Source organism: Urocampus carinirostris, chromosome 5 (assembly GCF_059441175.1).
Source record: "Urocampus carinirostris isolate Australia breed hairy pipefish chromosome 5, RoL_Ucar_1.0, whole genome shotgun sequence".
NCBI lineage: Eukaryota > Metazoa > Chordata > Actinopteri > Syngnathiformes > Syngnathidae > Urocampus > Urocampus carinirostris.
Window position 1 is genome coordinate 22,589,978 of NC_142353.1, and position 19,421 is coordinate 22,609,398.

The 19,421-nt window shown below is 37.9% G+C and overlaps 1 protein-coding gene across 1 annotated transcript in view; it reads left to right on the forward strand.

The window, feature by feature from the left end:
- LOC148365756 (E3 ubiquitin-protein ligase ARK2C-like) overlaps positions 1-19,421 on the forward strand; it is a 35,781-nt gene that overhangs the window by 1,931 nt on the left and 14,429 nt on the right. The window contains exons 2-5 of the mRNA XM_088336182.1: positions 11,413-11,731; positions 13,785-13,913; positions 17,463-17,592; positions 17,679-17,783. Coding sequence (XP_088192308.1) covers positions 11,413-11,731; positions 13,785-13,913; positions 17,463-17,592; positions 17,679-17,783 — 683 coding nt within the window. The remainder of the gene's footprint in view (positions 1-11,412; positions 11,732-13,784; positions 13,914-17,462; positions 17,593-17,678; positions 17,784-19,421) is intronic.

Sequence of the window (19,421 nt, forward strand, 5' to 3'; positions counted from 1 at the left end):
ACCACTGTCTTAGAGCACCTTATATGTCTTTTGTTTCTGTTATTTTCTTGTTTTTGCTGTAGCACCCGAGTGGACATGTAGCTCCTTTTTTAATGGAATGTCATTGTTTACCTTCCATCCAGTCTGTTGATAGACAACATGCTGTAAATTCCTGTCAAGTGGATACATTTTTGCATGATCTCCAAAACGGCTGCACTCGCATTGTTGAACACCAGAATTTGGCTCATCTTCCTTTCTCTCCACTCAAGGTGCAGTGTACATGTATGTTTTTGTGTGGCAATTTGATTGCAAAATCAGCCTTTTGCTGTGCAGCTAAAGCTCCCCAGTCCAACACATCATTACAAAAATAAATATGTATCTAATATATAGTACTTAAAGGCTTCAACATGGTAAACTTTTTTCGTCTGTATGAAGGAAATTGATGCGGGCTGGTCACCTTGAGTCTTCACAGTTTGTATTTTTCTTTGTGTTTTGTAGTACTCATTTTCTGTTGCACATTACTGGTGGGTTGGCAACCCAAATTATCGAGCCATATTGGACCAAAAAACACATTTGGAGCCGCAAAAAATTAAAGACTTATGTAAGCATTAAAAGAAAAACACATTTGTGTGTGTGTGTATAATATAGAATATATATGTATTCATTGGAACACTTTAGGATTGTTTTGTTTGTCCACCTAATTCAACCAAATATTTTTTCCATTTTCAAACATTTTTGGAAAAAGCGCCAGGGACTAGCCAAGTCAAGTCATGTTTATTGGTATAGCCCTTAATCTCAAAGGGTTGCACAGACCAGATTATTGCAAACCTCAGACCTTTATGACACCATCCCCTGATCTTAAACCTACTTTGGGGAAAATAATACACAGATATTGTCAACATAAAATATAGCTTATTCATATGCTATAGAATAGAAGTATGTTTTAAGCTTAGATTTAAACATTTCCACTGAGGTTGCAGATCGAATCTCAGGGGGAAGAGTATTCCATAGCACCGGGGCCCGGATGGAGAACGCTCTCGAACCTGCTGATCTCTTCTTGGCTTTTGGGGTCACTAGTAGACCGGCATTTTCAGAACGAAGGCCCCGGACCAGGACATAGGGGGAAATTAAATCTGAAAGTTATGAGGGAGCAAGTGCATACATGATTTTGTATACGACCAACAGAACCTTAAAATCACATCTCAAGCTAGCAGGGAGCCAATGCAGGTTAGCTAAAATCGGGGTAATATGATCAAATGTTCATGTCTTAGTTAAAGGCCTCGCTGCAGCATTTTGTACCAGCTGAAGGCTCTTGATTTTGGACTTCGGGAGACCAGAGAGTAGTGCTCCAGAGCTGCTCGTTGCTTACCCCGCTCTAAGTATTACACATTGACCCTTTAATTAATTCTGGCTTTCTTGTATAAAAGTTTTCTTAGGAATATGTACTGTATTAAAGGTTGTATAACTTAAAAAAAAAAACAGCATCAAAACTCTCGTGAAAGTGAAAACAAGACGAGACATTTGGACACAATGTCTCAGAAAATGTAATTTTCAATTTAATTTCACTTTTGGTGTGTTGGACTTCAGAGTTGCTGCTTCGTGTGAATGGAATGAAGGTACACTGCATCTGCACACAACAACCTGCCATAACTGTCTCCATTTTGTGTAGTCCTTTTGTTCACCCTCTGTAAACAAGGAAAATCTAATCTTTGAATCACACTGAATTGTTAGGGCTGTTAGCCCTCCTTCTCATTTTAACATGCTCCAAAACTATAATGCATAGAAAACTACAGTGGTACCTCAAAAGATGAAACACTCCCAATAGTGTCTTATCTCATGATGTAGTCTTTTTTTTTCCCAAAAGGATTTTTTTTTTCTTCAAATAATTCATCCGAGTATAACTCAAGTTTAGCACATCTGTAATAAAAAGGCATTTTTCGATTCACCAATGATGGGAGTAATGTCACTCAAAAGTTGGAATGCACCACATTTTCAAAGCATTCACCATGTGTTGCATGACCACCTAACCTTACTCTTGCTAAATTGTCCCTTGTTTCCATGAAAAATCATATGGTGAATAACTTGGACAAAACAGAGTAAGATCTAAAAGTTGTCAACTAGAAAAAAAGCAAATCGGTTTGTTTAAGCTCAAAATACTTTACTTTCAACTGAGACAGGTTTAATATTCAACTAGTATTGGTAATTACATTAATACATATATAAGACCTATTGTTTTAACACTGTTTTCTCAGTCCTTGTTAAACTACTCAAAGGGTTTGACTCGATTGCATGATGGTCTTCACAGGATCTCCTCTGATTTTAAGATAAAGAAGACAAATACAGGGTATTTGCTAAGGGGATGAACACAAAATAAATGGCGAAAGAGAACTAATTCAAATTTACTGTGAAGTGAATTACACATACATTTCAACTCCTTAATGCTCAACTAAACAAACAACTCTTGATGTTAGATAATTGGTCAATGCTGCCATGAGGTTTTGGGGAACTTAAGAAACTCAACCTTATTTATTGCAAATATTGCTAATGAAGAAAAAAAGGATTGCCCTCAGAGTATGCTATTCTTTCTACTGAATTCAGAGTCAGACGATGTGATAAAAAGCAATAACGCACGTAAAGCGAGGTTCTCTGAGTACAGGCATACATTCCCCTTAAAGGGAGTCCCTAGCTCATTTCTATTAGAAGTTTTGATTTAAAAAAAATACAAACCAGATCCTCCCTTCGGCTGTTAAAGGGCAGTAAAGGATATTTTTTAGCTTCAATAAACCCAGTCTAATAGTTTGATCTGATGTAGTCTGTTCTTGTGCCAATATATATATTTTTTCTTTCAATTTTTCATTTCAAACCAGTACGATAATTAAGTCAAACATGTTATTTTTTTCATAGCTGCCACTAAAGTTTCTATGACCTGGTGAGTTGGTTCAGGTGTAAAACTGCATCCACTCAAATGTTAAAATAAACCACCTAACACATTCAATATCTTACATGAAAATATTTTTTTCTCATTGTATGTAAAAAATGACAATGCTTTGAAAATATCCCTTGTTATCCATGATTATAAAATATAGGGTAGGCTACTAAAGTAGGCTGAATGATAAATCATAATACTGAAAAACTACGGAAAGCTACATATTTTAAGTTAAGGTTTTTCTTTTACTAATTGAGCACGCTTGAAAAAAAATCTGTATCCGGCCCCAGAGCCAAACTGATATACTTGTTTTAAGACACTGAAATGCTTGAAATTTTTGTGACAAGTTAATTTTTCGTGAGAAGCATCCGATATTTGAGTGTTTTGACTTCGGAGGTTCCACTGTAAAACAAGTTTACTGGTGGTTCATCACTTAAATTAATCCCCCACTAACACAAGGCAAAAATGCTATCCATTTCACAGGGATGCCTATATTTTCTTGCACTGCTAAGAGATTCTCTACTAGTAGAATAGTAGTCTTGTTTGGTTGTGGTCTCTCTTTATAGTACTTTTTCAATGCATGATCACATTTAATGAATCATTTTTGTTTTTGGGGGGGTTGACTTTACATTGACATGTGAGAATCCAATGTAATCTTTCTGTAGTAAAGATGTTACCTTGCTGTACTTGAATCATGTGCCGTAGCTCATTGGATGCTGCTTTTGTTCCTTTATTTAACCCTATATGGAGCATGGTGGGCCTTGCCTTCAGTCTATGTGGTTTATTTTTTTGTTGCATGGATTTTTATACGATTATGAAAAAAGGAGAGAGAAAGAAAAACACAATTTACTAATATTTTCCAATAAAGAATATAGTGTTTTTCCTAACCTTCAGTGTGCTTCTTGCTGATTTCCATTTATTGTCCTTCCCCTCACCCCACCTCCCTCCAACCTCACCCACCTCCTCTCCTGCTGTGACAAAAGATAGACGATTCTCTGCGTTTTTTCCATCACAGCGCCCGTACCAGCCTATCCGCTCTCATTCGTAACGGCCGTCACCTCCCCCAAAACGTCCTTCGTCACCCCAACCCTTTCAACTTGAACTTGCAACCTGTCTGCCGCCTGGCTGACCCATTCGTTTTAATCTCCTTGTTTGATAGCGGAAAATGCAAATGCAGACTGGCAGTTTCGTCATTGTCTTTCACGGTTGCTGATCCAGTGGCGGGCCATGCATTTTACATCTAGGCCTTCAGGCTGAATCAATCCAACCCTCAATTCTTATGGCTACAAAACATTTACTGCAGCTAAAGCTGCAACACATTAAGAGAGGATCAATAATAGCCTCATAAACTTGCTTTTTATTTAGGAATATATTCAGATTTTACTGACAACTAATTTTCATTTCATCACAAAACCATCCTTTCTTTCCACATGAAGATTACGATTACTCTGTCGTACAAATGATCTGTTTCCAACGCAATCGATGCTAATGCTGAAAGTTGAGCCTGTTTTTTTTCCATTTAGGGCTGAAAATGTCCATCTGACAGAAGCAGTGGACACGGGAATTTTTTTCCTCACGCTTTGGCTATGAAAATTCCACAACTAATCAGTTAGTGAAACCGGTGACCTGTCCCAAGGCCCGCTAGCGGGCGCTCAGACGCCAACTCTGAATTTGATTGGATAAACCAACAGCTTTATCGAACACTGATGTTATGTATCAAAGTCTTCAGAAGTCCTTGTGAAGGCCTCTGGGCAGATAACTGACCCTGGCAACAAGTAATGGCTGAAATGTGATTGTTTACACCCTTAAATATGAAAGCATTCATCTGGAAGCGGCACAACCAGGGGAAAAGCAATAAAAGAAAGCTGAAAATCTGGAATTATTTTGTATTCGTTGAATAAATATAACATGATTTATATATGTTTGGGACAGCAGCGAATGTCTTGCAGGCCTTGATATGGTTCACCTCGAACGTCTCCCTTAACCACCAGTATCGTTGGGTTACCACTTCCTGTGGTGTGTCCTGGGCAAGTACAGCCTGGCAGGACCCATCTCTCCTCCAGGCCATTTTTTGGGGTATTGGTTTACTCGTCCACATGAAACCGATAGTACTGTTTCCATGGTTACCAGTAGCAGGAGAAACCTTCCAAACTGACTCTGATGCAGCACCTTCTTCATCTGGTTGCTGTGTTTTTTAGATGTAGAGTGTCATCTTGAAGAGATGAGCCGGTGGCGATGTGTGACAATACTGATACTGGATCCTAGATAACTGGGGAAGAAACAATTTGTTACGAAATTTTGAGCATCACATCGTACAATACACATTTCATTACCTGTGGCTTTTTATAATATTGTTGAAAACCAAACGTTGTGGTATTGACGTTACGTCCTTTGCTTCTGTGACCGATGAAAGGACTTTGCGTTTCGTGAAAATTAGAATTGTCTTTACTGTCATTGATATCAACGTCGTGCAACATTGTATGCAATGAGATTAGACACGGCACTACAGGGTAAAACAGAATGTGGAGACTTCGAATAGATGAGATAAAATACTATCGGGGTAAATAGGCCCCAAAAAAATAATTCAACATAGAAAAACTGGTCCAAGTTATAATAATGAGAATACAATATATAATTCAATAAAACAGTTCTAATAAAAATACATGAATAAATACTTAAATGTAAAATATTTTTTAAAGTATTTTTACACTGAAAACTTTTGTAATAATGGAAAATAAAATACTGAAAAGTAAAACACGAAAAATACAATAAAAGATCAGCATTTATCCACTTAAGGCAATGTAAAATGCTGTCGAATGGCCATCACAAATACAGTAAGCCCTTGTTTTTTGTGGCATTTGTGTCCCATAAACCATTATTATGTATTTATCAAATACATTAAAACCAAAGAACAATACTAATTTGCTCAAGCATTTGTTAAACAAATAAAGTACCATACTTTATTTTTTTAAAAGTCGTCATTTTTAAAATAATGGTGCTGCAACATTGAACTATTGATTCAGGACACGATCCTCGTCCGATTATATTTTGTTGCCATTATGACGTCATCACGACGTGGCGTGAAAAGAGGATTACATTTTCCAAACAATAAATAAAGTACCGTATTTTATAAAGTAGTATGAATTATTTCTGTACTCTCATTATGATTTTAATCTTTCTACTTTATTTCACTATTGATTGGTTATATATAATATGATTGGTTGACCGATGCTAGCACTTGTGCAGATAAACCAGTTTTAAATGGGAGCCTCATTTAGGCAAAAATGTCAATTTGGCCCAAAAAAGTGAGTTATGCACAGTGTTGGGCACACTACTTTAAAAAAGTTACTATTTGGAAGAAGTAGTGAGTAACTGAGTTAGTAACTGAACTGCTGTACAGTGGGACCTCGGTTATCGCGGTTAATGGGGACCAAAACCACCCGCGATAAGTGAAAATCCGCGAAGTAGCGGCGCACTTAATTTTTTTTTTTTTTTTGTAAAATTATTTTATTCTATTGTTTTTTGTTTTTTTTTAGACCTGCGAAGCTCTGAACCCGCGAACGTAGAACCACGAAGTAGCGACGCCCCTTCAAAATTGCTTTAAAAAAAATTATATATATATTTTTTAAAATTTATTTTTATCTTTTTTATTATTTTATTCTATCATTATTATTTTTTAGACCTGCGAAGCTCTGAACCCGCGAACATTGAACCAGGAAGTAGCGACGCCCCTTCAAAAATGCTTTAAAAAAAAACATTTTTTATTTTATTATTATTATTTTTTAGGCCCGCGAAGCTTTGAATCCGCGAACGTTGAAGCGCGAAGTAGCGAGGTCCCACTGTAAGAAAGTAACCATTTCTGTTAAGTAGCTCAAACTGTCTTAATTATTTTTAAAGTATTTGAATCAGTTGAATAGAGACTGAACAGAAAAAAACCTTGAAATATTTATTGCACCTCACCTTTTAAATTTACTAAAAGTTAAAATACAAAACTATTTTAATCTTTTTATGCTCAACAAATTTAAAGTCAACAACACATAATCCCCCCAAAATACATATTGACCAACTTTAAGAGGCCGTTGATTGGCGGTAGACCGTCTCCTTTCTTTCACTCCCAAGAGTCTGCTCTTAGCGCTGTTTCGTTCGTGAACAACACGAGTCTGTTGCATCCACGAACGTCAACAGCATTGTTGACTCACTTTTTCTGAGACCCAGCCTTAATTTGCCTTTCCTTTGGCGCATTAGTAAATAATATATTTGTAATCGCTATCTAACTATATGGTAGTTGCTATTTTGAATAGTGTCCATATCCAAAAAGACATGACGTAAACAATTTGGAGGAGAGCGGAAAACGGCCGCTGAAAACATCTTGTCAGGCTTGCGGGGACACCCTGCCATTGGTGTTCTGCACCCAAAGTAATGCACCACTTTTGACCGTCAGTATGGGAACTGCGAAAGAAAGAACAAGATAACTTTGATACTGAAAAATAACGCAGTTACATGACAGCATGACAATGCATTATCATTATGTTTTTGCCTGAGATGTTTGCCAGTCTGGATTAAAAATAGAGTTCTAAACCTTTCAAAACTATCCAGCTTACTTAAGATGATATTTTGTCGCCATCATAAGGATGCTATTGGGAAATAAAAATGTGGCGTAAAAATGCCTTTACCGTCCTTTAATGTGTGGAGAAGTCGAATTTGGTCGGCAATGGAAAGCATCTCCCTCCGCTTTTTCGTGGTTTTGTGGTTTTTGGGTGTCTTTTGACATGATGGCTGTAAGATAATCTCAAAATAGAAAATGATTTGCACGTAAGTAATGCAGCTTCATCTGGCTGTTTTATTCTGATACGCTGTTGTACAAAACCACAATTTTGTTGACTCACAGGCAGAAAAACGACAGGGGCGATTCTAGCCAATCTGAACATGATGAACGATAACAATTCGTGAAGTAGCGAAGCCGAGACAACCAAACTTGGATAAAGCAAGGGATCACTCTTTTTTTTGCACTGATGGGGCCTTTCCAAACAACGTGTAGCGTTAAAAGTATGACGCTGCACAACGAAGCCTGCTGTGTCTCGACTGTCTGCATACACGCATGCCAAATAGTTGTGGTTGGGACAAGCTTGTATTGAAATTAAAGCTTGTCGCTTTATTGCCAATAAACCAAATGTTGCGGAGAGAGAACAAAAGGAGTTAAACTGTAAACAATCCCGCAAATCCATCAGTAACCCGGAAGGTCTCTTGTTCAATTTCACCTCCTCAAGTTATGATTTGTTGTCTTCTTGGGTAAGACATTGAACACACCTCGCTATCAGTACTATTCTCACTGCTGTGTGAAAGGGTACGAATGTCTAGTGGTGTTCAGAGGGAATGTCTGCGAGGAATGGCATCCACGCTTCCGTCATCCTTCCCCAGCTTTGGCTACGTATCTGGCTTACTGCTACCAAAGTATGAATGTGTGACTAAAGGAATTATTCATCCATTTAAAACACTTTGTGTCAAAAAAAAAAAGCAAAATTTAAATCTAATGCAGGGGGCAACAACCTTTTTGAAGCAGATGGATAGTTTTAGTTACAGGATGGCGTGAAAGGGTTCTGTTTTGAAGTACATTTCTAAATAATAGTTTGCTATTACTATGTTATTACCAGGTTGTAATCTTCAAGAGTAAGTCAACCACAAAAACACGTCAGTTAGAAATCAAATTTACCAGAAAATCACAATGACCCATTTCTGGTGAGCTATTTTCAGAACTTGCTGGTGGGCTACTCTTGGTTTTTAGGAAGCTAACTGATGCATGCAGACACCACGATGCAGACCTCTGAACTTAAGTCATGAATTGAGTTTAATAAAATAGTAATTTCTCAATATGCAACAGAAAAAAACTGGCTAATAAAAAAAGCACGGTACTAATTTTGGATCTAGTCTGTATTTGGATGCTAAGGAGAAGCTAAATTGAACCTGGTTCTGAAGTGTTACGGGGAGTCCTTTCAAGATTACTGGACTTTAAAGGACTATTAGGCGCACAGATAAAACAAGAACAAATAGAAAGTGTGAACAAAACTGCAAAGCTTTTTTAAATCGTCATCAATCAAACCCGTCAAAGTCCTCATCTTCTGTTTCTGAATTGCAAAGCTCCGCCAAACGTCCGTTGATCGTGCTTGGTTCACTTTTGCCAGAGCTCAAACAAGGTCAGCAGATAGATAAGCAGAAGTATCTAAATTCTGCCTGAAATGTCAAGGTTCATAGTTTATTTCCTTCACTTGTTTTTTCTTATCGGCTGTGAAGACCCGCACCGATGGAATGGGCGCTGTCCCCTGGGTGCGATTTTCAAAGATGCCTTAAGTTATATTGATCATCTGACCATTTCAAGATGGCGCCATCACTTACATAGTGTCACAGTGTTTGGCAGAAATGAAGGTTAGAAGTAATGCATGCCCAAAGAAGACAGAATGCCAATGCGAAACCTTCCGTGGAAAAGTACTGCAGTGAATGCAACACAGGTGCAAAGTAATGTGGCACCAGCGGGCAAAAGAAACAAAATACTGATTAATAGTGGCGACATTCGCTAATAGCGCCAGGTTGTGTGAAGCTTGAGATGTGCTTACAAAGGGGTACAGTTTGATGGTGATACATGATGTTATTACGTTTGAGTTGTAGTAGTAACGTAATGACATAGTAATTGCATGGGACCGTATTTCACAGTGATTAATCTACTGTCCATGAACTATACAGTTCCACATATATTCACGTTTTTTCCTTTTAAGTTCTCATAGTGTCTGGTGGCTACATCTATAGCCAAATGCTTCTTAGTACCGTCTTCGGTTAGGTGCATGTGCCGTATTCATGACCACTTTGGGCTTTTCGATTAGTTCTAAGCTGATGGTGGTAGTATGAAAGAAAGCAAAGAAATTCTCTAATCAAAACTTACTTATTCTCAACTCATTTACAAAATTATTAGAATTTGATGAGAAACACATTATTGTAAATATTTGATTATGCGACTAAAATATCAAATTAAATACATTATTTGATTTAGTGAGCAATGATTTGTTATTCCAGGTTTCAATAAGTCAAGTTATGTTTATTTGTATAGCCCTTCATCACAAAGAGACTCAAATGGCTGCACAGACCACATATTATTGCAAACCACAGACTATGATCTAAAACCTACATGAGGGAAAATAATTCACAGATATTGTCAACATAAAATATAGGTTATTCATATGCTATAGAATAGAAGTGTGTTTTAAGCTTAGACTTAAACCTTTCCATGAGGTTGCAGATCGAATCTCAGGGGGAATCGCATTCCACAGCACCGGGGCCCGAATGGAGAATGCTCTCGAACCTGCGGATCTTTTCTTGGCTCTTGGGATCACTAGTAGGCCAGCGTTTTCAGAGCGAAGGCTCCGGACTGGAACATAGGGGGAAATTAAATCTGAAAGATACGAGGGAGCAAGTCCATGCATGATTTTGTATACTGCCAAAAGAACCTTAAAATCACATCTGAAGCTAACAGGGAGCCGATGCAGGTTAGCTAGAATCGGGGAAATGTGATGAAACTTTCTTGTCTTCGATAAAAGCCTTGCCGCAGCATTTTGTACCAGCTGAAGGCTCTTGATTTTGGACATCGGGATACCGGAGAGTAGTGCATTACAGTAATCGAGACGGGAGGTAACAAACGCGTGAATTAAAATCACCGCATCCGACTGAGACAGCATAGGGCGAATTTTAGCAATGTTGCGAGGATGGAAAAAAGCTGTTCTAGTAATATTCTTAGCATGTGTTTGAAAGGACAGATCGGCTTATACTCCGAAAGTCTTACAAAACTGTATATGTACCGTATTACAAAACAAAATGAGTAAAACCATGACAGTGCCGCTATGCAGTATCCTTCAGTTGTCTCATATTTTTCTGCAGGGATTAAGCTGTATTAATACTTTAGTTGATGAAATCTGAACATTTTATTTAATACTGCACTGCTTTCTTGGTAATTGGAGGCACGGTACACTTGTTTATTAGAAGAACGAGGGACATACAGGTGGCTATATCCTTCCTGACTTTGCTGGTATGCCTCAATATGCCATTAGCAGGGGGAGTTAACTAAAACCAACAAAAATGTGAGAAGGCAATCTTAGGGTATGGGATCCTTGGAGTTGTTTTTTTCTATAGAAATAAAGAAATCTTACGACCATATGTTGGAATGCTGAGTTTCAGCTTCGAAGTACAGGAAAGGACCCTGGAATAGCTGTTCACGTATTTTCGTTCTGGGAACAAGTTTTGGTGTTGGGTTTCCGTGATGTGTGGTAGCCGTCAGTGTCCCATCCCCTACTGAAGCATTTTGTCACCGTAGGTAAAAGGTAGGCCTTTGAAATGTAACACGCAAGCACACAAACTGAATAACTACACAGTGACATCACATTTCACCTATGATCATTTCTTGCTGATTTTTTTTAAATATTTGGGTGCCTGACGTTCTACTTCTCCCTCCTTCACTCCACCCTCAGGATCTCATTTCAGCCGGCAGCAGCAGCACAGCCATGCTACCTCTTGCCGACACTTCCAGCTAGGCCCCCAGGCCCCCATGCCTATGGACTTCCCCATGCCCCACCCGGGACAACCACAGTCGGGCATCAACCCCCAGCTGGCCCCGCCAGGGCACCAGCATGGACCCACTTTACATCACTCGCCCCTCAACCCTATACCTGCCCCCCAGTTCCAGGATATTCCTGCCCCTCCTTTCCTACCTCAGGCATTACACCAGCAATACCTCCTCCAACAGCAGATCCTCGAGGCCCAGCATCGACACATTCTGCCCCCCAACAGGTAACGCTCGAGTTATGCAACAGCCAAATGTTATTCTTAGGGATGTGAGAATATCCAAACAGGGGGTGCAACTACCAACTATTTTGATTGTCGACCAGTCATCTATTATTAAAATGAATAGTCCAGAAATGTTTTTTTTCTCTTAAACTTAGCATTAAGTACATTTAATTAGGAGGTAAGTCATAATGAACACAAAACATGGAAAATACATGTTTTATTGAACAATCTGCTGATAACTACAAAAATTAAACAAGAATGCCCTATCTGAAAACAATTAGACACACCGGGCTCGGTCAGTAGGGCCATAAATCCACAGATAGACCTTTGTCCATTACTTTGGGCTTTTCGCTAAATAATAAAACTAAGTAAACATAGGCTCATTAGCAGCAGTAGAACAGTAAATAAAACTGGCATTACGTGCAATTTGTGAAGTAGTGGTCAAGTGCAAAATCTGTAATAAAAGAAATTAACAATTATCAAGTTTGTTGTTTTTAACTTTCAACAACTGACGTATGTTCTACCAACGACGTGCATTTAATTTCAAATACATTTGTCAGGAGCAGTCTGGCATTACACTCAAGTTCTTTTTTTATAATAAAATATAAGCATATAACATGTACAATGCATGTCATCAAAACCGTGCTGGCTTGAATGTTACTCGAATCTTACCGAGCCAAGTCAGACTCCGTTTCGTTTAACTGTCAGTCGTGCTTTCCTCTTTAAATGATTGTGAATCCCTGCGGTATTGCCATGATATGCAATGCTAAAATGCTGCCAAACCTGAGAAGTTTTGGTACACGTACTTAATGTTTACATTTCTGTATGTTACTGCTTGAGACAGAGACTATTGTGTATGAGTGACTCTCTGCAGAGATTATATTCCTGTAGAGATGCCTCACTCTGTTGGAAAAACATTTCTGGCGACAAAAGTCAACAATGGAATTCATTGTAAAGTTTTTTCATTATTGATTTTTTTGTTGACATTGCCGATTAATTGTTGCAGCCCTAAATCAAACAAGATACAACTACATGATACAAGAATCATCTCGGGATGAGTAGGTTATAAAAAAAAATACAAATTACAGTCCTCTAAAAAGACAACATTTACAACAAAATAGTGTTTTTGATGGTCATGTGCTCTTCTTGTCATAGCGCCATCAAGTATTGTGGTATCCAAATGGTTTTCCTCACATTCTAAGACAAAAACTGCAAAAACAAATATTGAAAATACAAAGGCAATTCAGGCACATCGGTACCTGTATTTTTATTAATTACAATAGTGCATCGTAACAATATTGCAATGAAAAGTATTGCAATAATATTTCGAAGCAAATTCCCAAATAATCACAAAATAGATATTTTCAAAGTTTTGAGTGTCCGTTTAGGGTGGTGCTGGCCCTAGGGAAGAAACTCTGAGCCTGTTTGTCCTCGTTATAAAGGATCTTTATCGCATACCAGAGAGCAACAGGTCTGAAAGGTGGTGGCTAGGGTTGAGAAAAGACGTACTGTCTATGAGAATTTTTACGGAGACTATAATTTTTCTCATTCACATTGGGCCCCTAGTCCATAGCTTTTAACGCCCCAGGTCAATTTAGTTTACAATTCCCTGGAAGGAGGATGTTTTTAATAATGCATAGGATGAAAAATACTTCCTGCTATGATGGATGTCTGGGAATTTTAACCAACACAGTGACCAAACAGTCCTATCTCAAATAAAACTTCACCAACAACTGAGCAATCCAAGGAGGCTGGAACTCCAATAATGAAAGTGCCTTTTTCACAGATGTGGTTCATTTTTTGGGTATCGCGTAACGAGGATGATTCATTGCAGCAATTTTATTATCATCACCATTTTTAGACTTTGTTGTTGTTTGTTGATGATTAAACACTTTACTCAATCAAACTCTCACGGAATAAGACTTTTTCTTTTGCAGTATTCTTAAATTGTAGCATAGACCTATGTTTTTATCAATAAAGATTATAAGAATTATTGACATGCGGAAGTTTGTGTGTAAAATACCATGCCAAACTGTAAAATCCAATGTGTCTGTAGAAGAACATCTGAGCGGATCCCTCACCAGCCTCAGCGATTACGTCCGGGCTACGAGTTCACTCCCCCCCTGCACGTTCCACCGCAGCCGGTGGTCCAGCAACCCCGCTACCTGGCTGAAGGCACAGACTGGTAAGAAACGCACACTTCGTCTTTGCCCTTTTTGTTTGAGTATCGTCTTTTTGCCGCTATTAGATCAAATGCGGTTGAGGTATTTTTCAGAGAAAACAAGGAAAATTAAGTCCTTTTAAAGACAAAATGAGCAGTAAAGAGAATGCACCCTGTACGGGCTGTAACGTTAAAGGGATGGAGTGTATTATTGACCACTAGATGTTGCTGTATTGCGTCGTGCAACTAAATATGTGTGCTAAAGAGCACAGGGAAGAATACAGACTACAGAGACTGGAAAGTGACCAAACCGCACCATTTTACTTCAATTTTTTGCGAGTTTGGTGGACATTTATGTCAGCTCCATCTGGGGTGAAGCTAATTTTTTTAAGATAATTCAAATTTCTTGACCTATGAGTTTTTGAAAAATGCACTTTTATATTATAGTTCACATATTTTTGCTTTTTTTAAAAGCAATATTGCTTTAAAAAAAATGTTTAATGTATTTTACCACTTTGAGTTGCTAAGTAATACACACTGTCTCAGGGGCCTCAATTACAGTTCACATAAAATTACTTATTTTTTAAATCGAAATTGCGTTTTTAAAATAATGACATAATTTCTTCTACCACTATGAGGTGCTAAATAATGCACACTGTCTCGGGGGCGTCAAACTATTATCCTATGGGCTGCAATTGGCCCCCGAGTTGCGGTTTTGAGACCTCTGCTTTATTTGTTCTCAAGTGAAAGTTGAAAACAAGACTTTTTAAGAGGTTAACAAGACAGCTTTGGACAAAATTGCTTGACTCCGATTACATGCCACTAGCGAAAAATTGGCCGAAAATACACCAAGGTTCCATTTAAAGATGTCTTAAATGGGTTAAATGTTGGAAGTTTAAAAAAAAACTAATTTAAACTTGAAAATAAAACTGACCTGAATTGAGATCATACCTACAAAGTAAACACAACAAAATGTATTGAATTCAATTTCGACCCACCTGGCAAAATTAAAAAAAATATATGTTACGAAGACACCAAAGTTACATCTAAAAGAAGTTTAAATTGTTTGAAGAGTGAGGATTTAAAAATGAAGGGATTACTCTTAGAGGGCTTAATTTGGACCACGGTAGATGATGTGAACACAACAACTATTTTTAACACTAAATTTCGTTTTTACTGTACAGGCTAAACATAACCCTATTTTACAGGTGAACAACATATGGGGAGCCCGATTAGTGGCGGCCATGCTAGATGAGTTTAAGCTGGCCCTGCACTTGATTTTTGTGATTGCCGTTTGAAATATGGCAATCAAAGCTCTAGTTCGCTGTTGTTAAATATTGCAGCCTAAGTCCTAGAAACCCTGGGCGATCCCTGGGGTTCATTGCGTTTACTGGGAGTCTACCTTTACCGTTCACTTACAGTAAGCCAAGCGTGATTTCATGCACGTCCTCACAGTTTTTCTTTATTCTAGAATGAAAATGGTGAAAATAGGAATAGGACCGTTTCAAACACAGTCCAAATGCCGACCCAAACCCGAAAAAAAAAATGAAAAAGGGAGTTTATTCGAGTGTGTTTACGAATTTCGCATACTTCCACACGCCACAAAACAAGCTTGATAATAATGATTTCAGCCAGAAGATGGTGTCAGAAAGTAGAATAATTCAGAGTTACAGACGCCACCTTTAAAGATAAACTTGACGAGTAAGTCAGATAACCTGAGGACATCACAAAAGTGTCTTACTTCGTCGTGCTCAAAGAAAGAACAGGCACTGTGTGCATCTTACCAGGTGGCACATCGTGTTACCTTGTTTTGAAATATATGTTAGTAGCATGACTAGATTTTCATTTCATGTTTTTGCATGTTGAGTCTGTTCAAAATGGCTGAAGCTACTGAAGTTAAGTGTTTTGAATTTCATTAAAAATGCAGCTTATCGAGCATTAAAGAAATTATTATTACCGTAAATTCAGGACACGCCGCTACCTTTTTTGTTACGTATTAAACACTGTGGCATTAAATACTGTGTGGCTCATCCATTTCTTTCACCTCGGCTCCAAAGAAAATGGCTAGCTACTCTTTTCCACAACGCATACACTCCAAAAACAAAACACAGCGGTGATGTCTGAAAACATTTATGACAGCCTTCAAATGAAAAATTAGTAATTTTTTCCCCACATTATTCATATAATACATAGAGGTTGACAGCACTTTATTGGATATTTACAACCTACTCACGATATTTCAAAATTTTCATACACAAATTAAGTCCTCAGTTTATACATCTGAATTGAACAGCAGTGAAAGTTATCACTCAAAAACGTTACGCTTCTCCTTCAGTATCATCGGTGCCAATGATATGTTGCCAAAGTTTCCTTTAATCTTCAGGGACTGATAACAAGCAAATACAATTTGGTCCATAACCGCACAACACAAAAGGACATATTTGTGTTGAAATTTAGCGCTATTTGTAAAACGCACACCCCTAATTTTTGAATAAAAATCAGTTTAAAATTTCGTTTCACTTTTTCTCACGTGGTTGAATACTGTATGTGAGGCCATGATTAAAATAATGTATTGACAACCTAAACAACAAACACAATACCAAAATAACATTTAAAATGTATTTATTTAATGACTTTCGAAGTCCGATTCATATATCATCAGACACACCACAGAGAGGTTTCCCTCATGCTTTTCAGTATTTATTTATATGTTTCTGTTTTCTAACATTCTTCTCTGGTACAGAGAATAAAAATAGTGTGATAGTGAGCTAAAACCTAATGCCTTTTCAAATGTCATCCAAATCACTTTCAGTCTTGTGTGGGTGTATCACGCTACTTTTCACAGAGGGCCACTACAACTTAATGGCTGTCTTTAAAGGGCCTGATCTAACTTATAGATGTAACTAAATTTAAACGAATGGTACTCAAAATAAATGTAACTATGTAAAATGTTTTTACTCAAGTCAGTAACATTACAGTTGCATTGAAAACATATCACTACACACATATGTTATAAAGTAAAAATAACAAATTAACAAAATATTCTTGAACATTTTTTGGATTGTCTATTTTTCAGATCCACTCATTGGCACTAATATGGGAACACAGGCGGGTAGTGGCATTTAGCCGTCAATTTGCAGGTTTTGTAGTCGACAGTCATTGTGGGAAATGAATTTTTTTTGTCAAAGGACTCTTTTGACCCTTTAATTTTTAGTCGTTTGGACCTTTTAGGCTCTCGCGGGCCACATACGATGCCGAACAGGCCACATTTCAACCCCAGGGCCATGAGTTTGACATATGTTGTCTATTGGTTCAGAATAGGTGCTCTCACCACGGTTCGATTCCCGTTGTATCCGATGTTTTGCGGTTTTGGTCAGCGATAGGTTTTCACTGATCAATCATTGCACAAATACGATAATATACCACCTTAAAACCTTGTGTAAAGGGGCACCCAAACTGTGAGTTCTTTTTAGGTAAAAAAAATTGTTATACATGATAAAATACGGTAAATATGTATTTTTTAAATCTATCTTCATAGGATGCTGCATATAATACTATTCCCCCCTTCTCAAGGGATCTCAGTGTAGATGCAGGGCTCCCTCCACACCAGTATCACATCCACCCACTGCCGCAACACTATCAGCACTACCTGACATCTCCCAGGATGCACCACTTCCCAAGGAACAACGCCTCGACGCAAGTGGTGAGGCATGATCTAGTCAAGGTCACCTTCAACACCTTTAAATGTTTTCCTGACGGACACCCGCTTCCCCCTCTGTTCTCTTCCAGGTCGTTCATGAGATCCGAAATTATCCCTACCCCCAGCTGCATCTGCTGGCGCTGCAGAGTCTCAACCCCTCACGCCACGCATCCGCCGTCAGGGAGAGCTATGAGGTTATTGCTCAATTAATCGATGAATTTATCAACATCTTGACAGTGTAAATCATGGTAGCCTACTTGTGACGTCCCTTTTTCTCTCCAGTGTTTCACAACACAATAGTTTGAAGGCCAACTATGCCCAGAATGTGTAGTTTTCCTCCCCAAAATTATGCAAATATGTCGCCAAACATTCCACGTGCAGGGGAACTCGAGAAATGTAGTCTCAAAATTGACTTTTGAGCTGTAACATCATTGAAGGAACACAAGACTTTAAAAATGGCGAATCCCATTAGCACAACACATGAGGCAAGCTCTGAAACAGTTTTTTGCAGCACCGGTTTTGCCTTGCCTTGCCTGGTAACTGTGTGCTATTTGGTTGGCCAGCCTCTCGTTTCTCTGTCACCTTTCTTTGATTGGTCTCAGGTAGCCCCTCATTAGCAGCTTTCAGTTTGTTTTATTTTTTCCCATTTTTGGCTGCTCACCTGCAACACAACGCCTCGGCATTCGCCACAAAACTACCAAAACGTCTCTGGAAACACTGAACTAATTGACACGTAATGAAATATGGTGACTGGCTTGCTAGAGTGCTGGGGTTCCCTTAATAATGTCACGGCGCAGGGTTACAAGGACAAAACTTTAAAATGTGTTTGGAAAATGATTTTTATATGTATATATGTATATATGTATATATATATATATATATATATATATATATATATATATATATATATATATATATTTCATTACTTTTTTTTTATGCAAAAAAACATGTACTATTTCCTCACATTTCTCATGTATAAGGATTTTGTGATTACCTTTAAAACAGTATTACACTTGGCGTCAACCACATGACCCTCCCGGTTGATATTTTTTATCCTCCTGGTCCTAGTAATCTCTTGTGCTGCCAAATTGTTATAATTTAAAATGGTGAAAACAAGCTTACTAGTACATTCGGTTTCTGATTTCTGCAGCCCATTCAGGCATCGGTTTAGGCACGTTTTTCACTGATTCACTCCTGGAGGAGTGAATTAATAATTATTAATTGTTAATTGTTAATTATTATTGAATAATTTGAGCATGTTTCATCAAGGAGCTTTAACATTACACACTGCAAATAAATAAATAAATACAATTAACATTATTAAAAGTTGCATGCTCAAATTTAAGGAAGAAACTAAAAATGGTTTTTGTTCAAGCCACACCGGATTTTAAGAAGCAGTTATGAAAATGAACTCCATCACATTTTTGTTTTAAATTTAAAAAAATATAGCGAGAAAATTTCTAGTCTTAGGCTTCCATTCACTTGCGCTAGGGGTAATATCGGTCCTAAAAAATGAATCCCGACCCGAACCCGCCTAAACCCGACGCTTTAACTTGATTTGATAACTGAGCCCAAAATAACGTGCGTTGAACAAAAGTGAAACTGGACGAATTGGCAACAAGAAAATCATATCCTCCAAATTTAAAAGCTGCAAATAGTTAAATATTTGGCCGAAAAGCAGAAAGAAAGTTTGCCAAGCTTGTAAGATATTGGCGTGAAGTGAAAATGACGTCTGACGTGAGCGAAGTGGAAGGAGGATGAAAATTTCTTCGGATTAAGTTATTTGGAGTCAAACTGATGGTTTGGTCAGCATGTTCTTTACCTGAATAATT